Source organism: Leptodactylus fuscus, chromosome 8, assembly GCF_031893055.1.
Source record: "Leptodactylus fuscus isolate aLepFus1 chromosome 8, aLepFus1.hap2, whole genome shotgun sequence".
In the NCBI taxonomy this organism is placed as follows: domain Eukaryota; kingdom Metazoa; phylum Chordata; class Amphibia; order Anura; family Leptodactylidae; genus Leptodactylus; species Leptodactylus fuscus.
In genome coordinates, this window is record NC_134272.1 from 37,240,061 (window position 1) to 37,264,164 (window position 24,104).

Sequence of the window (24,104 nt, forward strand, 5' to 3'; positions counted from 1 at the left end):
TGCATCCACCATGACCATGCTGCTGAAACCATGTACAGTTTAACATTACATTTTGACATTTTTAACAGCTGCTTTGCACCTTGGTTTTGTGATTGCAGTCTTACTCAATTACCTGACTATTTGGACAGGAGGTTTAAGTTCTGTTCACATTAGTGTCATAGGTTCCATTCAAGTCATGACAGCTCTGCTGGAATATTTTTTCAAAAGACCTTATCCTCTTCTAAAAGTTGTTTCTCCACTGATTTAAGCACTGTTGGATTATTTTCTCTCGCACTCACCGTTCTTGAGCAACAAGCACAGTTAGTTTTAATACCAGATGCTCTATTTTACTCTTTTAGGACCAAGGGTCAATAATTCTCAGGCAAAATTTACCATTTTTGATAAGCTTTGCTTTAGACAGGAAAATCTTCTTAATGGCTTTGGATATCTCAAATATTTTATCATGTTTTTCAGTACACACAAGGCTTGAAAGAAGTAGCTTCACTTGTTAAATAAATTGATTATTATTGTTAGAAGTAGAAATGGTATAAAATATGGAAAAAAATCTAAATTGTGCACCTTATCTAAAACAAAGTTGTTTAAAGGGGCTCTATCAGCAAAATCATGCTGATAGAGCCCCACATATGCGTGAATAGCCTTTAAAAAGGCTATTCAGGCACTGTAAATGTTATGTTAAACTACCCCCCCCCCCCCCCGTTTTAAAATAATACCCTAAAAAAGAATATCTACTTACGGATCGTGCACACTGGGAGGGCATTCAGGGTGTGTCTTCTTCATCCACGCCTCTTCTTCCTCCGACGTCCTCCGGTCCCGTCCTCCGGCGCTCGCGAGCGGACACTGATATTAAAAAAATGGCCTGGGCGCCTGCGCAGTAGCATGCGGCTTCTACTACGGCTACTGCGCAGGCGCCCAGGCCATTTTTTTTATATCAGTGTCCGCTCGCGAGCGCCGGAGGAGGACGGGACCGGAGGACGTCGGAGGAAGAAGAGGCGTGGATGTAGAAGACGGTGCACCCTGAATGCCCGCCCACAGTGCACGATGCGTAAGTAGATAACATTTTTTTTTAGGGTATTATTTTAAAACGGGGGGGGGGGGGGAGTTTAATATAACGTTTACGGTGCCTGAATAGCCTTTTTAAAGGCTATTCACGCATATGTGGGGCTCTATCAGCATGATTTTGCTGATAGAGCCCCTTTAATGTATACTATTGCACATAAACATATTGAAATAGGCTTTTCTAGTTCTTCTGATTACAGAGGCTACACATTTGTATATTTTTTTTTATTAAAAAATAACTATGTATCATATGATTTTATATTCAGCATGGCTTGTTTTATGGACCCTTAGGGCCCCTTCACACGGCGGATACACTCACTGCTTTGGAGCGTGTAAACGTTCCGTAGCAGCGGCGTCTAAAGCAGTTCCCATTGTTTTCTATGGGAGCCGGCATATGTGCGCTCCCCATAGAAATGAATGGAAAAAGAGCCCATTCATTTCTATGGCGAGCGCGCGTCTGCTGGCTCCCATAGAAAACAATGCGATCTGCTTTTAGACGCCGCTGCTACGGAACGTTTACACGCTCCAAAGCAGTGAGCGTATCCGCCGTGTGAAGGGGCCCTTAGTCCATGTGTAAATGATCCAGTAGTTCAGCAGAATAGAGGGCAGTAAACTGCTTTTGTTGTCCCTAGCTAGGCTCCCTGCTGGCAGAGGAGACCTTGGGGAAGTAGGTGAAGAGAGGGGCTGGAGGGGGAGCAACTTCCGTTAGCACAATGTGAAGCATGAGGCTCTTTCACTTCAGTGTGACCACCATAAAGAGTTCAATTTTGGTGATTAAAGTGATGATAAAGGACCTAAAAGCTTTACTTATAAGTGAATTATATTATAATTATCAAAGTGCAATTTCAAGACAAAAGCTGAAGCCAGCTCTTATCACTCCTAAAATATATCACAGCTGTTTGACTTTAATGAACATAACTGCAGCACAGAGTATCAACTAGCACAGAGGTTCCCAAACTTTTTATTCTCGTAGACCACTTTCAAAATTTTACTGGTTTTGGTGGACCCCCTGCTGCTACATTTCTACCATATTCCCAAAACTCGTCAAAAAATGTGAAGATTAGACCCAACGTAAACCCCCGTCGAGTTTCCCGTGGACCCCTGGGGGTCCACCTGGACCACTTCGGGAATCACTGAGCTAGCACACTGCACATAGCCAAATTGGTGAAGTCTAGGGGTTAAACCCTGTTATCTCATAAGGACAGTGTCAGGAAGCAGGCACGATTCAGAGCCCAGAAACACACCCCTTGCCTACACCTACCTTACACTATGTAGCATATGGAGCAACAAAACTAACAGCATTGATTGCTAAGGAATGGTGGGAGCTAGAGAAAAAATTCCAACTATGTCAGAATCAGTGGATCTACCCCTACTATCATATGCTAAGAACTAGGGTAGGTAGTGATGGTGAAACAATATTTGATGAGTACTACAAACAATGTATTACTAAAATACAGTAAACCTTGAAGTCTACCTTAAATCACTAATGTAAATAGAAATTTACAAAAATATCAGTGTAGTGTGGATTATAAAAAAAACCAATTAGCACATGTTATGAAATAAAAGTGTTTGTGTAGACCCTTTAACCAGATGTATGCTTATTACCAGATAAAGTGCAATTATATAAAATGTTTTCTATTTTGTTTTGTTTTTTAATAATTCAGTGCATGACAGTCATTTGCATGAATTTTATGCAAAGTGCTTACATTCAGAATGGCAAACCAGCCATTAATATCCATTAAAAACTAACTATTCCATCATTGCTAAAGGCTGTTTATGAAAATCTTTACCTTTTTCTGTGTGTGCATTAATGTACGTCATAGCAAACAGGTTATTCCTGATTAACCCTCTTAGGTATGAAGTCAATATAATTTGCAGAAGATAATTGCTGCTGTGACTTAAAATCTAATGACATGAAATGCTATTTACTGCTCTAGGTAGGAAGCAAATGAATCACTCATTTCAACCTTTCAATATACTATATGTATAATACATAAAACTTGATTTATGCATGCAGCTTTGAATATGAAAATATTACGGTGTATTCAGACATTGGTACTGAAGTGTGGTTAAAACTGTATTGGAAAAATAAAAACCAGATGCAATTTTACACCAAATTCAATTCAATTGGTGTGTGCGATTTTAAACACGCACCAATTGCAATGTCTGAAGACACCCTACAAAAGACCATATATTAGGTCTATTCTTACTCTCTTGTATCTATAAATGAAATAATTTTCTCTCTTACTGAATTGCTGAGTTTTTCCCCTTTCGGCCCCACATAGCAATTTTACTGCAGCATTTTACAGTCAATGCAAAGTGGATGGGATTCTGGCTAATCCCATCCACACATTGCAGACAAATATGCACAGCAGACATGCTGCAATTCCAAAAACCGTCATATTTTTGTAAATCGCAGCTTGTCAATTATATACCTACGGAAAAGCTGGCATTTTCTATATAGGTAAACTTGAAGCAGAAAGTCTGTAAAGGAAAATTCTGCGGAGGCTTTGTGCCCTTTGGGCCACGGTTTGTGGGGCCTTAGACTTAAGAAACCAGTAGAGCCATATCCATGTCTAACCCCACTCCAGCTACTGTGTAGTCTACACTCAGAAGGTGTGTGAACATTTATAGAGATCCTGTAGACTGGAAAAGTGGAACTAAAGGCTGCAAGGTGAAAAAAAGGCATTTGCCCTTAAAAAGATGTATTCACAATGTTCATATATTGATTTATGGAAACACCCTTAGGCCGGGGCCCCACGGACCGGAAACGCCACGATTTGCCCGCAGTGGAGACGCTGCGGGAAAAATTGAGGCGTTGTACAGTGCAGGCAAAGTGGATGGGATTCATGCGAATCCCATCTCCACTTTGCAGAAAGGATCGCAGCGCGGAAACGCTGCGATTTGCAAAGCCGTTGCAGCTTTGCAAATTGCAACATGTCAATTATATCTATGGAAACATCGGCGGCTTTCCCGTAGATATAATGTTAAGAGAAAGTCCACAGAGGAAAACTCTGTGAACTTTCTCTTAAAAGCACTGCGTAAAGAACCGCAATGCGTTCACGCAGCAGTTCTTCCCGCAGTGCTTTAGTGCTGTGGATATGGCCTGTGGGGACTTAGCCTTAAAGGGGTTTCATGGGCAAAAAATATTTTCCAAACAACGTCTGTTAAAGGGGCTCTATCACTGGATTTTCGCTATTTTAGATAAACATATGCCTGAATAACCTTTAAAAAGGCTATTCAGGTCCTGCTAATTGTTTGTTAAAAGACCCCCCCCATTTTAATGAATTATCTTTTAAACGTATATGTAAATGAGCCCTCCCTCCTCCTGCTTTCGATTCACAGCCTCTAACTGTCTCTTCCCTGCTAGTGGTACAGGGCCTGTGATGATGTCACCACTGCTCTGTGATGACATCACTACAAGGTTCTTCTAAGTAGCGATTATGCAGAGTAGGGGCTGCAGCTCCCTGTGTCTATCATAGATCTCCATATGCACAGTAGGTCTATGCTAAGATAGAAAAAAAGGAGCTGCAGCGCCTGCTCTGCATAATCACTACTTAGAAGGACCTTGTAGTGACGTCATCACAGGGACAAGCCAATCACAGAGCAGTAGTGACATCATCACAGGTCCACTAGCAGGGAAGAGACAGATGTGAGGCTGTGAATCGAAAGCAGGAGGAGGGACTTACATACAAGAACCAAGAAAGGAGGGCGTGAACAGAGTACAGTCCTATGAAAGAGTTTGGGCACCCCTATTAATCTTAATCATTTTTAGTTCTAAATATTTTGGTATTTGCAACAGCCATTTCAGTTTGATATATCTAATAACTGATGGACACAGTAATATTTCAGGATTGAAATGAGGTTTATTGTACTAACAGAAAATGCGCAATATGCATTAAACCAAAATTTGACCGGTGCAAAAGTATGGGCACCTCAACAGAAAAGTGACATTAATATTTAGTACATCCTCCTTTTGCAAAGATAACAGCCTCTAGTCGCTTCCTGTAGCTTTTAATCAGTTCCTGGATCCTGGATAAAGGTATTTTGGACAAACAATTCAAGTTCAGTTAAGTTAGATGGTCGCCGAGCATGGACAGCCCGCTTCAAATCATCCCACAGATGTTCAATGATATTCAGGTCTGGCCTGAGATTCTGGGATGGCCATTCCAGAACATTGTAATTGTTCCTCTGCATGAATGCCTGAGGATTTGGAGCGGTGTTTTGGATCATTGTCTTGCTGAAATATCCATCCCCGGCGTAACTTCAACTTCGTCACTGATTCTTGAACATTATTCTCAAGAATCTGCTGATACTGAGTGGAATCCATGTGACCCTCAACTTTAACAAGATTCCCGATGCCGGCATTGGCCACACAGCCCCAAAGCATGATGGAACCTCCACCAAATGTTACAGTGGGTAGCATGTGTTTTTCTTGGAATGATGTTTCTTTTTGGACGCCATGCATAACGCCTTTTTTTATAACCAAACAACTCAATTTTTGTTTCCAAAATGAAGCTGCCTTGTCCAAATGTGCTTTTTCATACCTCAGGCAACTCTATTTGTGGCGTACGTGCAGAAACGGCTTCTTTCTCATCACTCTCCCATACAGCTTCTATTTGTGCAAAGTGCGCTGTATAGTTGACCGATGCACAGTGACACCATCTGCAGCAAGATGATGCTGCAGCTCTTTGGAGGTGGTCTGTGGATTGTCCTTGACTGTTCTCATCATTCTTCTTCTCTGCCTTTCTGATATTTTTCTTGGCCTGCCACTTCTGGGCTTAACAAGAACTGTCCCTGTGGTCTTCCATTTCCTTACTATGTTCCTCACAGTGGAAACTGACAGGTTAAATCTCTGAGACAGCTTTTTGTATCCTTCCGCTGAACAACTATGTTGAACAATCTTTGTTTTCAGATCATTTGAGAGTTGTTTTGAGTAGCCCATGATGCCACGCTTCAGAGGAGATTCAAATAGTAGAACAACTTGCAATTGGCCACCTTAAATACCTTTTCTCATGATTGGATACACCTGGCTATGAAGTTCAAAGCTCACTGAGGTTACAAAACCAATTTTGTGCTTCAGTAAGTCAGTAAAAAGTAGTTAGGAGTATTCAAATCAATAAAATGATAAGGGTGCCCATACTTTTGCACCGGTCAAATTTTGGTTTAATGCATATTGCGCATTTTCTGTTAGTACAATAAACCTAATTTCAATCCTGAAATATTACTGTGTCCATCAGTTATTAGATATATCAAACTGAAATGGCTGTTGCAAACACCAAAATATTTAGAACTAAAAATGATTAAGATTAATAGGGGTGCCCAAACTTTTTCATAGGACTGTATGTTGTGAGGGGTGAACGGGGGGAATGCCCATGGTGCATGGAGGGCTCATTTACATATATGTTTAAAAGGTAATTCATTAAAACGGGAGGGGGGGGTCTTTTAACAAACGATGTGCAGGACCTGAATATTCAGGCGTATGTTTATCTAAAATAGTGAAAATCCAGTGATAGAGCCCCTTTAATACTATTAATTGGTTAATAAGTGCAGCCAAACACCTATACCAGTGTTTATTGTGATTTCTTGGTTTCTCTGTAAGCTCCTGGCATATTCTGCATTTGTTTACATGGGTGTTTTCATATTCTGTTTTCCTACAACTACAATGATGCCTCAAGCCACTCTGGGCATGGGACGTCATTTCTTCTGAACATTCTGGCTTTATTATGCAGACGTGTGGCCAGCAGACATGAAGAAGAGGTGGTGTCGGACGTCTAGATGAAGTTATGTTCCATCCCCAGAAGATCCAGACCGGAAGACAGGCAAGTATGATGTGGAGAGGAAAACTGAAAAGTATGCCTGGGGTAGTCACATGACCATCCTGGTGATCAAGGTAATGATAGATTTTTAATACAGTAAGTAATTTAGAAGGTAGGTGGGGGAGGGTGTTTAGCTTGGATTATAAAGATCAATTTATCCCGGACAACATCTTTAATGATAGATATACTGTACATCAAAATGTATTCAAATTTTTAAAGGCAAAAACCTATGAGAAACTTGAATTCCTTTTTGTTATATTTTCCACCAGAACCCCAAGACTTACATAATGGAATAATTACATTGCTGTCAACTATAACACATTTATGCAATTTTTGTGGTTGAAAAACTGTTGCAAACTGTAGTTTGAGAATTTATTGGCCATTTGTGACAATTTGTGACAATGTATCAAAACTGTCCTTTTTACACCGCGCTCACCACTTTCTTGCAAGGGGTGTGGCAAGGCCATCAATCCTGTCAGATTTATCAATTATGAACCACAAATGGTTCCTGAAATCTGCATCATTGGGAGGCTGACAGCGGCTCCAATACAAATCATCTGTTCAGGGCTGTGTCTCTTCCCTGTACTATACAGTGCACAATATTTTTACCCAATCCTCTTATCCATTTGTATTGTCCATGAAACTAATACGTTGCCCAAAAAACTAAAGTTAATAATTAAACTCCATAGACTTGTATTGGATCTTTCAGGCCAGAAAAAAGACAAAAGTAGGACATTTCCAATTTTTTTTATTGTCAGTTAAAAATACGGACATGTGTATGTACCCTTCAGCTCTGCTTATTCTAAAAATGGACATTAAAGAAATGTTTGCTACATGTCCATTTTTCATATGCAAGGGTCTTAGACAAGGGATGGCGTGTCCTATTTCAGCCAGAACAAAAAGGGTGTGCCTGCTTTAACCCCTTACAGACAGAATTATGAGGAAAAGGAAATACATCTGACTGTTCTTGACACAGAGGAGATTTTATATTTCTATGCTGTTTTGTATTTAAATTTGAGAGAAAATAGAAAAGAAATTGAGAGGAATAATATACTGTTGTGCATTTTCAAGGTTTAATGTTCCTTTAACAACCTGGACAAGATATTGTATTACTCAAAGTACTTTATAACTCAACTCACCCCAATAGCTGTTAATATAGGCGCTTGGTAAATCCATTTGATCTCTCCAGCACTTAGTTCCCAGCATCTAAAGGAAAGCAAGAGAAATGTCTAATGTTAATGTAATCTGATGTGTAAGAGAATGAAGGGTTATTCATAACTACAAAATATCGGGTTCTCTTTTATTTTAGATTGTATAAATGTTATTTGCTTATATTACAGACCTTTCCATCAAATAACGCATCTCAAGAATTCACATATTTTAAGTGTATTTTACTTTCATAGAACATTTTTCAAGGCAAAAGTTCAAAATGAACCTTAGCACAAATACCACATAAACACGTATCACTTGTACGGAATGACTGTAATGTGACTTACAGTATTTATAATGTAGACCTTGTCCTACACAGACTAAATATGCAATGACACATAATATATTGTTTGACTCAGTAGCATCTTTGCTTATTTTCTGCAGTTTTTAAGTACTAATCAAAAATTCCCGGAGGAGATTGGTAAAAAGCTTTAAGTAAATTTTAGATATTCATTTGTAGATCTGAGTCACTAAATTATAAAGAATCTTTTTAAAGTAGTTTGGCTTATCTTCACATGTTCAATACAGTCTGCTGAAAGTAAAGCTGTAACATGTATACATGAATTGTGTACATATATCTCCTGTATGGATAAGTATGTAAGTAAATGATTAAAATATCTCAGTCTGTTTTCTTATAAACAAACAAAAACCAGATAGAAGTGATGTGCAATCTTTATTGATCCACATAATTTACCAAGAAAACTAACAATTACTTGCAGACACTTTCAAAAGACGCATGACATTACTCAACCTTGAAATCCCATTGTGATGGCCTATTGCAGAGATGAAACATTGTAGGTTACTCTCTTTTATTGCAAGGCATTTGTGGCTTGAGTTTTATTGATCATGTAGCTCATGGTCGATTAATACAATCAGGTTTTTATTCACTTTAGCTTTAATTTACAATTTAATGTTGAGAGTAAATTGATTTCAACAAAATATAAAGCATCGCATTGGTTATTACAAAAGCACATAAGAAAAAAGTCTAAATCACCAAGAGGTGCTGCTGAGTTTTATGGCAATCATTAAGAAATATATAGAGGTAAAAAATCAGTAAGGCTCAACCGAGTCACTAAAGCAATCAGAACATGTCCATTGTGTGCTGTGGAGTGCCATAGAGGCCTTGCTATAGTTAACAAAGCAACTAGAGACAACTGCATAATGCCTTCTTATATAAGGGTGAAAAAAGGAAGTGTGACTCTCTAGCACCAACTTTGAATGGAAGTCAATGCCTGACTTTCAAGAAGTCTTGTGTAACTCATAACTTTGGTTATGAGTAGAGGTGAGCGAGTAGTACTCAATCGAGTAGGTGTTCGATCGAATACTACGGTATTCGGAATACTCGTACTCGATCGAACACTACTAGCTGTTCGAAGTTTAAGGTTCGATGCAGAACCAGCGTTGATTGGCAGAATGCTATACATTCTGCCAATCAATGCTGGTTCTTCTCTTACCTTTCCGAAGTCTTCTCCGCGCTGCGTCCCCGCGTCTTCTTCCGGGTGGAATTCACTCTGCCTATGCATTCAGCCTAGGCAGAGCCGCATGCACGGGCATACACGCACATGCGCAGACGGCTCTGCTCAGGCGTCGGGCCTGAATCCAAGCAGAATCCAGCCCGATCGTCACTCGTGGACTTGGTAAGTATGATTTTATTGAATGTTGCCTACCCCTGAAATGAGCATTTCCCCCCATAGACTATAATGGGGTTCGAAATCCATTCGAACAGTCGAACAGTGTGCGGCTGCGACACAGAGAAGACATCTAAAAGTATTAGAATAGCCTTTCTTAAGGCTATTCCCACTTGTTATCAAGAAAAGAAAGCATTTTAATGGTAGAATCCCTTTAACCCCTTAGCGACCCTTGACGTAACTGTACGTCATGGGTCGCATGGGGATGTATGGAGCGAGCTCACACGCTGAGCTCGCTCCATACACGGCAGATGCCGGCTGTATAATACAGCCAGGACCTGCCAATAACAGCAGCGGTCGGTGCCCGAGCCGATCGCTGCTGTTAACCCTTTACACACTGCGGTCAAACGCGACCGCAGCGTGTAAACAGCGCAGGCGGCATGGGCGCCGCCATGTTTCCCCGATCGCCGCCCTCCTGAACGTCACATGAGGGCGGTGATCGGTTGCTATGACAGCCAGAAGCCTATTGAAGGCTTCCAGGCTTGTCTCTGCACTAGATCTATTAGACGATGCCAGAGGCATCGTCTAATAGAAGTGCTGGGATTCTGCTATTCACTGCAATACTGTAGTATTGCAGTGAATAGTATGAGCGATCAGACCCCCTAGGTTTCAAGGTACCTAAGGGGTCTGATCATAAATGTAAAAGAAGAAAAAAAAAAGTTTTTAAAAGTATTAAAAAAATAAAAAAAAATAAAAGTTCAAATCACCCCCCTTTCCCTAGATTAGCTATAAAAGTAATTAAAGAACATTAAACATAAACATATTAGGTATCCCCGCGCTCCAAAATGCCCGAACTATTAGAATATTAAAACATTTATCCCGTACTGCGAACGGCGTAGCGGCAAAAAAAATAAAAACCGCCAAAAAGCGTTTTTTTCAACACTTTGCCTCCTATAAAAAATTTAATAAAAAGTGATCAAACCATCAGATCTTTCCCCAAATGGTATCAATAGAAACGTCATCTTGTCCCGCATAAAAAGACACCACAACCAGCTCCATACATGGAAATATGAAAAAGTTACAGGTGTTAGAACATGATGACACAAATTTTTTTTTCTATTTTGCAAAGTTTATCATTTTTTTAAAAGTATCAAAACATTTCAAATACTATATAAATTTGGTATCACCGCGTTCATACTGACACGTAGAACACAGGTAACATGTCATTTGTACCAAACAGTGAATGCTGTAAAAATTAAACCCATAAGAAAATGGCGCAAATGCATTTTTTCTCCAATTGCACCTCATTCTGAATTTTTTTCCAGCTTCCCAGTACATTGCACAGCATATTGAATGATGCCATGACAAAGTACAATTTGTCCCGCAAACAATAAGCCATCATGTGACTCTGTGAACTGAAAAATGAAAAAGTTATGGCTCTTGAAATGTGAGGAGGGAAAAACGAAAATGCGAAACCAAAAAATGGCCTGGTCCTTAAGGGGTTTGAGCTGTGAGAACTCATTTGCATACCAAAGAAAACCGGGATTTCAACCGAACGGCGACACAGAGAAGACATCTAAAAGTATTAGAATAGCCTTTCTTAAGGCTATTCCCACTTGTTATCAAGAAAAGAAAGCATTTTAATGGTAGAATCCCTTTAATATACAAGGCCTAATGTAGAAATAATCCTATTAATATTATAAATGTGAAAGTTTGTGAGTTTGGATGTTTGTGGGTTTGTGTGTTTGGATGTTTGGATGTTTGTTCCTCAATCACGCAAAACCCGCTTGACCGATTTGGCTGAAAGTTTCCACAAACATAGTTAATACACTCGATTGCGCAATAGGCTACTTTTCGTCACAACAGCGCACATACGTTTGTGCCAGGACCCCCACAAAATCCAAACTCACACCACCATCTCTGCAATCTCACACACTTTGGACCATAGCAAGCCACAAAATTCATATTGCCCTCTGGAGCCTAGCCCCTAACCCCACACAATCTCATATACATATACTTTACCACTTTGCCCCTCCCCTTAACGATACTCCAGGAGGTTCTCTTTAACGCTCCGGAGCAGCCATGTTTGCCGACCCCCACCGCTCTGACAATCCGTGACACCGCCCACCCATGTCAATACCCCTAGGAAGTCTCATAAATGCAAAAAAAAAAGTTTTAAAAAAAGTAAAAAAAATATAAAAACAAATAAAAAGGATTAAAAATTCAAATCACCCCCCTTTCCCTAGAACACATATAAAAGTAGTTAAAAACTGTGAAACACATACATGTTAGGTATCCCCGCGTCCGAAATCGCCCGCTCTACAAATCTATACAAATATTTTTCCTGTTCGGTAAACGCCGTAGCGGGAAAAATGGTCAAAAGTGCCAAACCGCCGTTTTCTCACTCTTTTGATTCTGATAAAAATTTGAATAAAAAGTGATCAAAGCAATAACATTTCCCGAAAATGTTAGAATTAAAAAGTACACCCGACCCCGCAAAAAAAGACGCCCTATACATCCCCGTACACGCACGTATAAAAAAGTTACGGCTGTCAGAATATGACGACTTTTCAAAAAAAAAATGTTTTAACACAGTTTTGGATTTTTTTAAGGGGTCAAAATGTAAATAAAACCATATAAATTTGGTATCCCCGGAATCGTAACGAAACACAGAATACAGGGGACATGTCATTTTGGTTGCACAGTGAACGCCGTAAAACCAAAGCCCCTAAGAAAGTCGCAGAAATGCATTTTTTTGTCAAATCCACCCCATTCTGAATTTTTTCCCTGCTTCCCAGTACATTATATAGAATAATTAATGGTGGCATCATGAAGAAAAATTTGTCCCAAGAAAAATTAAGACCTCATATGACTCTGGGAGCAGAGAAATAAAAAAGTTATGGGGCTTAGAAGGAGGGGAGTCAAAAATGAAAAACCAAAATCAAAAAATGCCATCGACGGGAAGGGGTTAACTTCAAATACCTCTGTCCCAAAGTCACTATGTAAAGTTTCTCACAACACCGTATATATAGCAGCTCAAATACAAAGTAACTTCAACACAAAAGTCTCACGTATTCTCTGAATTACAGCAAAAACAAGATACAAAGTTACATTTCATATCCCATACCTTATACACAGTACGAAAACCTTACCCACACCTGTATATACCCACTTCTACAATCACCGCAGATGAAGTCGCGGGTACCAGCTAGTTGATTATAAAGCGACCATCAAAAAATCAATATAGAAAGACCACAACAAACAGGGCAATGATCAAGAAATACATATGAGATTACTACATGGGGACATGTTGTAAAGTAGACCCAGAGCCCAAATACCCCGACACACTTTCACTTTAAAAAGCTTTGTCAGGAGGTAAGTAATGGACAGGATAAATGGGGTATATATAGGAGGAAGGAGCCCCAAAAGTGGGCGTTACCACAACACTGTACTGCAGCGCATGCGCGTCGGACTCTACTGCCTACTGACATAAGAGCAATTTGTGGATAAAAGAATATTACTTGGCCATGAAAAAAAGCATTGTTCATGTGCATCGTGCTGGACCAATATAATATTTGTTTTTCTACATTTATTCTACAAATTTTATCTGGAACCCTTTGGCATGAAATACAATATGATCATAATGAATTGTGTATTGGATGTTTAATGTCATAATATGGATTAGATGACATTTTGTTATATTGAATTATCATTTTTGAGTGAAGTATTAACTATAGAGATTAAGTGGTTGATTCTTTGCTAATTTTTTTTTTGGCCACTATATTGCAACATTTTGGTAAGCATCCAAAAGCATGCATCAGATTTGTCATTTAGTGCCTGGTAAATATTAAACTTTAAAGGGGCTCTATCAGCAAAATTTTGCTGTATGAGCCCCACATATGCATGAATAGCCTTTAAAAAAGGCTATTCAGGCACCGCTAATCTTGTTTTAAACCCCCGTCCCATTTTAAAATAATAAAACTATAAAAACATATAGTTCACAATAGGGCCCTGCCATTCCTAGTTACACCGCTGGGTGTGTCCAAACTTTTGGTCTGTACTGTACATAAAATAAAAATGCCACACACAGTGAGCACAAAAGAAAATCACATTGTAGTATAAATTGGTGCATATTTTATAGAGGTCATGGAATCCTTGTCATTTGCTCAGTTGCACATTTAGTTGCAGACAGATCCCAGGTTACAAGGTTATGCTATTATATACATGGCACTGAATTATTTAGAAATTAATTTTTTTTCAATGAATATACTGAATAAAATTATTAAAATTGGTCACAACACTCAATGTTTTGCAGTTATATGAGTGTATATTGTATTATTCTACATATAGTATAGAATCTCTATCTATATATTTTGTCATACAGTATATTTTTTTGTTTAAAAGGTACAGAAATGATGGATAAAAATGGATGGATGCTAGAATCCTTAGATCTTCTACCTCCCGCAACCCGCTGTTGAGAGGCGCACTAGAGATCTGGAGAGAACAGAGACAGAAATTGGCGCCACACCCCCTCTCCGTTGATGCCGGCTAGCCTCATACCTGCCTCATTACAGTGTGAAGAGACACCCTATGAAGGGCTCTGGTCGAAATTGTGCACCACGCCTCTTAGAGACATCTCAGTAGGCTCATCCTTTCTACCCATTGCAGAGATTGTTGCTTCCCTCTCGACTCGAGGTGTGTCTTTTCTACATGAGCACCATCTACGCTACTTCCTCAACAAATTTATTGCCTCCAACGCTCTGAGACCGGACTTGTCGCAGTTTGAGAAAACGCTATTGTCTGAAACGAAGCTACTACGTAAGACCTCGATCTTTCTGAGGAGGTTTATAGCGCCGCTAACGGCATACAAACCGGCTTTCTTGCATAGTTGGGAGAAAGAACTGAACCTCACACTGTCGGACGATGATACCTCTAAGATTTTGAAATCTTCCCAAGGATTCTCTCGATGTGTAAGAATGAAGGAGTGCCATTACAAACTCCTGTCTAGATGGTACAGGACCCCAGACTGGCTTCAACACAGGGGTCTCTCAAGTGATAACACCTGTTGGCGATGTTTCACACAAGTAGGGACTTATCTCCACATATGGTGGACTTGCCCTCTTATCGTCCCCTTCTGGAAGAGTGTCAAAGAACGCATCCAGAGGATTACATCGAAACCTCTAGATCTCACTCCTGAAGTCTTATTCTTAGCCTTGCCAAATGAGACCTACTCCCCCCGCAAGGATGAGTTAACCACTCAATTACTATCGGCAGCCAAATTACTCATCCCTCACTTCTGGCGTCAGCAGACCGCCCCACCAATCTCACTATGGGAATCAAAAGTTCAAGAGCTTGCACGCTTCGAAGAGCTAGTCGCCTGGTCCGAGAGACGGATCGAAAAGTTCCGCACAACCTGGGCCCCATGGCTGAAGTCTTGATTACTCTTCCTTTGGACCTGTTGCATCTCAGAGGCTGCGCTACCTCGTATAGTGGAACCTTCCAAAGCAATAACAAATGGCTACGTTGCGGAGGACTCAATGACTGGTTGGATACTGGCTGTACCCTCTGTTACACCTGATCCCTCTCCTCCCCCCCCCTTCTTACGTTCCTCACCTGTCCTTATCACCCCTCTTACCATCTACCTAGCACACACCTTGATATTACGGCGGTTACAGAATTAGATTTACACATGTTATGCTTTAAACCGTCTGGTCAGGTTGCTATTATGCTGATGTCTGCTTCTAGACTACAGTTGTTTGAATTTCCTGTATCCCTACCCTTTTCTTGTTTCTGTATCCCCATAAAATTTCTTTGAAAAATCAATAAAACTTGTTGAATTAAAAAAAAAAAAATGGATGGATGCATAAAATGTATTGTGCACTCAGGTTAACTCATTAAATCTTTCTGGCACCAGGTGGTAAAGCAAATGAGTTACGAACGTGTCACCTATGACATATTTATGGTACTACACCTCCAAATGATTTATGTCATGGTATTAACATAATGTCACTATTGAATGTTATATATCAAAAATAATAAGGGTGGCAGAAGGAGATACTATAGGAAACAGGATGAATCTCTTTCTTAAGTCTAAACTATCTACACTATACTGCTGGAGTGAAACAAGGGGGAAAAAACAACAGCGTAGGTTTACTGTTACTGTTCACAGGATAAGTTCTCTGCATAGTCTCTACATAATCTTTAGGTGCCATGTCTCTGTTTCTGCAGGATGTGCATGGATTTATCAAATGAAAGGGCAGTGGCAGAAATTTACTGCAACAGTTCTGCCTTGATTTTTATCCAAAGTTCTTCAAAGAGCCCAGTATTGGCATGGCCCACTATTACATGGTTGATATCTATCTATCTATCTATCTATCTAAAACACTTTCAAACAGCGTTTCACAAAGTTGTGTTGTTTTGAAAAGCAGATCATCCCATGATATCTGAACATGTCCATGTAACAATTAATAGGGTTATCTGGTTTCTATTATTGATTACCTATACCAAGGATAGGCCATCAATATTAGGTCTGTGGAAGGACCCCTGCAACAGGACCCCTGCAGATCACCTGTACCAAGACATCTCAGTAATGTTTACAAACCGTAGTGGCAAATGTAGGTACTGCAGTGCTGTCCAATAAGAGTCTGTGGGGGTAGCGCTGCAGTACCTATGCTTGCCGCTACACTTTGTACAGTGAGTAAACAGAGCAGCATGCGCTATGCCAACATTACAGCCATGCTGTCTCCATACAGATGATCTGTGGGAGTCCCGGGTGTCAGTGCCCTTCAGATCTAATACTGATAGTGTAGGCCATCAATACTTAACACCAGATAAGCCTTTAAGGCAAGGAAAAACACATCTGCACTAGCTTTGCAGTCATTAATTAGAAAGGTTTCTTGAAATCATTACTAAGTGATCCATTCAGCTGTAGATTAACTAGAAGCCTTTTTTTTCTTTACAAATGGCATTGCTGTGCATATACAATGTTATAAGACAACCTTTCACCACCTCTGCCAAGTCGAGCTCTGTGCATCATTTAATTGGTGCTGCCCCATTAATTCAGTTGTTGCTGCTCAGTTGTAATTTTCTCTCTACTGAACAATAAAAAACAGTTACTTTTGGTTCTTAATATGTTACTTTAGCTCTGCACAGTCAGGTGGGCAGTGTCTGGCAGAAGCAGGCAAGGCGGATAAATCTAAGGCCTCATTCACATCTGTGTCGGTAATCCATTCGGGGGAGTCCGCATGGGGACCCAACCAAACGGACTATCGAACGCATTGTCAAGCGGTGTACAGTGAAAGCACACGGACCTCATAAAGTATAATGGGGTCTGTGTACTTTCTGCACGGTCTCCGCATGGAACATGCGGACAGAAAAGTAGTTCACGATCTACTTTCCTGTCCACATGACTCATGCAGAGACCGTGTGGAAAGCACACGGACCCCATTATAGTCTATGGGGTCAGTGTGCTTTCACTGCACACTGCTTGCCACTGCATGATTTCAGCTCAGAATCATGTGCCTTTGCCTGCTCCTGCCTCATACTGTACCATGGAACACGGGCACGCAAATTTGCAGGAGCTGACCTTTGACAGCCAGGGGCCTTTTAAATGTCCCTATAGCTATTGTGGCCATAATAGCTATGTAGCGAATCAGTTGTATTGCAGTCTATGGGACTTGCAATCAAATGATTGTAGGTTCAAGCACAGAGGGGGTGCTAATAAAATGTACAATTAAAAAAAAAAATGTATATAAAACTCCCCCCCAAAAAAACTATAAGTTCAAATCCCCCCCTTTCCCTAGAATATATATGAAAATAAAATATTAACAAGAAAAACATATCCGAAAACACTTTGTCTACATATTTATAAAAATATTTTTCCCGTACGGTAAACGCTTGAGCAGGGGAAAAAAAATAAAAGTGCTAAACTGCCTTTTTTCACTGTGATAAGAATTTGAATAAAAAGTGATAAAAACAACAGACATTCCTCAAAATGTTATAACTAAAAAGTACACCTGGCCCTGCAAAAAAAAGACACCCCATACATCCAATATGGTGATTTTTAGAAAATATTTTTTTTTTGCAAAGTTTTAGATTTTTGATAAATTTAAATAAAACCATAGAAAGTCGGTATCCTCTGAATTGTACTGAAACATAGAATACAGGTAACATGTCATTTTGGCTGAAGAGTGAACGCTGTAAACACGAAGTCTGAAGAAAGTTGCACAAATGTACTTTTTCTTTAAATCCAATTAAATTTGGATTTTTTTTCCCAGCTTCCCAGTACATTGTACAGAATAATAAATGGTAGCATCATGAAGAGCAATTGTCCTGCAACCATTAATCTCTTATATAGCTCTGAGGACTGAAAAAAAAAAAAAAAATATGGGGTTTGCATGGTGGAGGAGTCGGGAAGGGGTTAAATCAGGGCCGACCTTTGAATTAATAGGGCTCAGCAAGATAATGTAGAAAATAACCATACACAAGTAGACTGAAGATGCTGCACCCACTGAACTCTTATTCAACACAGACAAGCATAAAACCAGCAAGTAAGGACAAGGCACTACATTGTATTTCTTTTGTTATCGTTTTAGGCTTGCCTATGTGGAAACCTGTGCAGTTATAACTAGAGACGAGCAAACACTAAAATGTCCGAGGTTCGAAATCCGATTCGAACAGCTGCTCACTGTTCGACTGTTCGAACGGATTTCGAACCCCATTATAGTCTATGGGGGGAAATGCTCGTTTCAGGGGTAGGCAACATTCAATAAAATCATACTTACCAAGTCCACGAGTGACAGTCGGGCTGGATTCTGCTTGAAGTCTTCTCCCGGCGCAGGGTCCCCATGTCCTCTTCCGGGTGGAATTCACTCTGCCTAGGCATCCGGCCTAGGCAGAGCCGACTGCGCATGCGCAGTATTCGATCGAACACCTACTCGATCGAACACTACTCGCTCATCTCTAGTTATAACAGATTCAGCAAGTGCCACATTTTCAATATCAGTGTGTATTTCTTATTGTCATCTGTCTAATACAACATTTGCTACTAACTTAACTTTTCTGTAGTGCAGATATTTTTTGGGTACATTTTTACATGTGAGCATTATTGCAAATTGTCAGCTCTGCTTTTCTTTTGATAACTTAATTGTCTGTTATTTTCAAGTAATTATTTGTATAGTTCCAAAAATCTAATGACAGTTTCTAAAAAATCAGTTTCAGAGAACATTATATATCCGTATCTTAAAAATTGTATTTATTGTTCATAAATAACTGTAATCAGGGACATAATAAGTAACCATGGGCCCCATAGCAAAACTTGTTAGTTATCGAGCCCCACTCTACCATGACTACCTTAAGCATTAAGTTCCAAAGTGTATGATTATTTTGGTCTCCTTTATACACAGGGATAAGAGACATAGTTGCTTTACAGTATAGGGATCATAAATCCTGTGATGTAACAGTAGAATACTATTATAACTAATAATAATAATAATAATAATAATAATAATAATAATAAAAAACAGTGATGTTATAGAGCTGTAATAATGCACAGAATGATGTCACATCACCGGGATAATGCATAGAGTAATGTCACAGTACAGGATTAATAAATACAGTGATACCTTTGTACAACTATGGCTACTACCCTGTTAGTTACGCCCATGAGCTGTAAGTTGGTTTGCATACACTTTGAATCAGTCACATATGTAAAAGAGATTTCTGTGAAAATTAATCAATATACTTTCTAATCTACTTTGTTTCAACTTCAACTAGCTTGCTGATAGTAAATCAAGACTCTCTAGCTTACTTCCCAAGAATGAGAACATGTTAAGTGCCAGCAATAGAGTTGTATGATAAAATATAAATATGCTTTCTATTGTTAGGGTACAGATGAAGCTGAAGTGAATTGACCAATTTAAACATTGGTTTTGTGTACTCAATATTTTCTCCATACGAAAGTAATTTGACATTAAAAAAAAGTCACCACAACTTTGCTACTTTTAAAAAAAAAAAAAATTCCGGCAAATGGTATTTTTAAACTCCTCTCACAACATTATTAAGATGCATGGCATGAACAAGGTAGAAGATTTCTAATTATTTACTCTAGTTTTGTGTGTGTGTGTGTGTGGGGGGTCTTTCATGTCCTCACAGATCAATGGTATTATATACCACTAAAAATCTGACAATGTGCTGAATTCAGAGAACTGTCAGCTTTACTAGTATGTGCCTGGGTGCCAAAGATATCGGTGCCATTACTTTTGAGTTTGATATCACTCCACTGTCACAAGGGTGGGTCTTACAGCCTAGAGTCATCACTGGTCCCCCTAATAGCACAAGGCTATAGCTGTATATCATATGGCAATCATAAAAATGGGCAATCTATTGTGTGTGGGCAATAAAAGGGGCAAAATTCTATGTCTGGGCCATTTAGGGGGGTAATATTCTGTATGAGGCCAGTTAAGGGGGCATTCTCCTGTGTGAGGGGAAAAAGGAGAAATATACTGCCGAGTAAATAAAGAGAATAATATATAGTGTGTAAAGAGTGTAAGAGTAAGGAGCGTAATATGCTGTGGGGACCAATAAAAGGGATTTTATAACGTGAGAGGGACAATAAAGGGGGATTTTTTTGATCTGCAAATGGGTAGACAGTTCTGATAAAGACTGGGCATGTAAGGGTCGCCCAGGCAAAATTTTAATTAGAAATTACCAATGTTTCATTTATTTTGGAAAATGACACAGCTATCAGGTTCACAGTGGTCACACTTACAACCATACCGCTAAGCCAGGGGGTCCTGCAGGCCCCTCTCACTCCACTACTGCTGTAATGTATACTTACTTCCTCTTCCTATAAGAAAAATTATCCTTGTACTGTGTTAGCCAGTGGATATGAAATGAAAGAAATTTTTTGAGAGAAGTTCTCAGTAGTTGATACCTTTTTTAATGGCTAACTTAAAAAGTTTTTTGATGACATATCAAGCTTTCGAGACTATAGAGGTCTCTTCATCAGGATAGTATAACACAATTTCTGAAGTTAAGTATATATATATATATATATATATATATATATATATATATATAGGAGTTGGGTGTTAGATGCAAAATAGATGGAAAACAGAACATGTAAATAAACAGTTTAAAAAAACATATATCAGTTCACAGAAAAGTTCTCTGGGTTTATAGGTTATTTTGATCAGTGACGTGTTGTCTAGTGTTTATAAAAGGTAATAAAACCCTGTGCCTGATTTAACCCCTTTTGGAGAGTGTTGAAGGTCATCATGAGTTTAATCTTCCATATGCGAAGATCTTTTTTGTTCCTAAAATTCCCTCTTAGTACCAGGATCTTCATATCCTGGGTCATATTATGATTTTCACTGCAGAAGTGTTTTGGCACAGGGAGGTCCAGTCTTTGTTCTCTAATCATATGTCTGTGGGAGTTCATCCTCATCCTAAGTGACTGTCCTGTCTCATCTACATACAGGCCTCCAGGACACTTAGTACACAATATCAAATACACTACATTAGGTGTGCTGCAGGTGAAGTTACCTGGGATCTTGTCTTGTGGATCAGAGTTCGGGACTTTATTTTTTTTTTCTGTAGTCAGTATGTGAGTGCAGATTTTACACCTCTTCTGTCCACATGGAAATGTTCCTTTGTTAGTTGGAGATGACAGTGAGCTGCTAATAATCATGTTCCTGAGGTTTGGTGGCTGTCTGTAGCACAGGAGAGGGGGATCTGGAAATATGGATTTTAGATGGTTGTCTTTTTGCAGTAGTGGATGTAATTTGCATGTGATTCCTCTCAACGTCTCCAGGTGGGGGTTATATGTGACGTCCAGGGGCACCCGATTGTTCTCCTGTTTGGTATTGTATTTTAATAAATTCGATCTTGGTATTCTCATGGCCATGTTAATTTTGCTCAGTTTTTTATGGAAAAACAAGGTATGAATGCTGAAGCTGTGGTGAAACTCACAAAATTCATCCTCACCCACAATTACTTCTCTTTTGGTGACTGCATCTATCTACAGCAGAATGGCACCGCAATGGAGAGCAAAATGGCGCCACAGTACACTAATCTCTTCATGGCCAAGCTTGAGAGTGACTTCCTATCCACCTGCACCACCAGGCCTACTACCACTTCATTGACGATATCCTAATCATTTGGACTGGGTCTGAACAAAAGTTGAAAGCGTTCCATGAACAATTCAACCAGTTCCATCCCACCATCAACCTGACGCTCAATCACTCCTTCTCAGAAATAAACTTCCTAGACACAGTCATCAAGATACAGGACGACAAAATTGAGACATCACTGTATCGGAAGCCGATTGACCTCCCTACCTACCTAAGATGGGATAGCTTTCATCCAAAACACATAAAGAATTCCATTGTCTACAGCCAGGCCTACAGATATCATCGCATATGTTCAGACCCTGTGGACAGAGACAAGCACATTGGAGGCCTCAAAAACACATTCTTGAGGCAGGGTTACCATCCAAGAACAGTTGAAAACCAAAAAAACAGGGCCACGAGAATACCAAGATCGGAGTTATTAAAATACAATACCAAACAGGAGAACAATTGGGTGCCCCTGGTATGACCTTTTATAACCACTAGACAACACGTCACTGATCAAAGAAGCTATAAACCCAGAGAACTTTCCTGTGAATTGATATATATGTTTTTTTAAACTGTTTATTTACATGCTCTGTTATCCATCTATTTTGCATCTAACACCCCACTCCTCTGTATATATATATATATATATATATATATATATATATATATATATATACCTAACTTCAGACATTGTGTTATACCATCCTGATGAAGAGACCTCTATAGTCTTGAAAGCTCTATATGTCATCAAAAAATTTTTTAAGTTAACCATTAAAAAAAGGTATCAACTACTGAGGACTTCTCTCAAAAAATTTCTTCCTTTTTCGAAACATGGTGTCTCTTTCTGCTAGCTCCCTGCTGTGGTACCATAAGGAAAGGTAGATAAGTCATCAGTATTTGAACTGCGGGTGACCAAATGACATGAACCCCCGCACAGATAAGCTCCAGGTGCCAGAAGCTGTGGCTGACACATTCATAAATACTTGATAAAACATTTTCCATAGATATGAATCTATACTAGAAATATGTCACCATTGTATAATGGAGTGAAGACATTAGACATTTATATTTGGATGCTATACCCTCCCACCGGATGTATATAGATGTTTGAAATTTAGAAATCCGTGGAATAGTATCAGAATAAAACAAGATTCTAATGTATGAAATTAAGATGACCGCACCAAATCTGCTGCAAGTAAATTCATAAGGTTTCCTTCTCACACAAACATTAGGTGTGCCTTTTTGGACTTGAAAAACATTCTCATACCTAGACAACGGAAAAGCCCACTAACTTTCATCTTTATGTTCTATTTTATTAAAGTACAGATAAGAAGACAGAACACAAATCTTTGTACGTAGCATAAATAATCAAGATCCAGTCATGTTCTAACCCTCAGCAGATAGGTCACCTGCAATGCCAATGTCTCATGGTGCTGCAGCTCAAATAAGATACATCTCCAATTCAATTTACAGAAGGGAGTTGTCATTTTATTGATGGGTCGCTCTGTGCTGTCATTTTGCTAGCGGTTTGACCTGAATGAATGTGCCGGGAATCTTCCAACCTACTTACAGCCATCAGCTAGACTGTAGTCAGGCAAGGAAAATCAGACAAACTAAAAAATGAATTGATAAAAAGCATTTTGTCTCACAAATGTTGAAGTAATGTGGGAAGTTTATTTAGAAAATTCATCCAACATTCTAAGGGGGCGTCCATGTCCACCCACCAGGTCTCTGTTCTGTTTCCCAGGGAAACTGGGTAGGGGACGGCTTCTTGGTGGTCAGTTTTATAACCCACTGGTGTCCGTATGCAGCCTCTCCGTGGGGAAAGGTTTTTTTTTCTTTTTTTGGGCGGACACAAATTCCTGCATGTCAGGGGCAACAAGGTGGCTCAGTGGTTAGCATTGCAGCACTGGAGTCCTGGAGTTCGAATCCCACCAGGAACAACATCTGCAAGGAGTTTGTATGTTGTTCCCGTGTTTGCGTGGATTTATTCCCATTCTACAAAAACATACTGATAGGAAAGAAAAACGTACATTGTGAGCCCTATATGTGGCTTACAATCTACATAAAAAAAAGTCCTGCATGTCCAACTTTGTGTCCGTGCAAAAAAAACCAGTTTCGCCACGCAGAAGCTGTATACAGACAAATGAATGGGTCTTAAAACTGACCGCCAGGAAGCCATCCCCTAACCAGTTTCCCTGGGGAACAGAATGGAGACCCGGCAGGCGAACACGGGCACAAGTGTGAACATCCCCAAAGATAGAGGTTATATATGC

At 39.5% G+C, this 24,104-nt stretch overlaps 1 protein-coding gene across 1 annotated transcript in view; it reads right to left on the bottom strand.

The window, feature by feature from the left end:
* Positions 1-24,104, bottom strand: part of PTH2R (parathyroid hormone 2 receptor) — a 292,724-nt gene that overhangs the window by 60,552 nt on the left and 208,068 nt on the right. Inside the window, exon 9 of the mRNA XM_075284852.1 lies at positions 8,015-8,081. Coding sequence (XP_075140953.1) covers positions 8,015-8,081 — 67 coding nt within the window. The remainder of the gene's footprint in view (positions 1-8,014; positions 8,082-24,104) is intronic.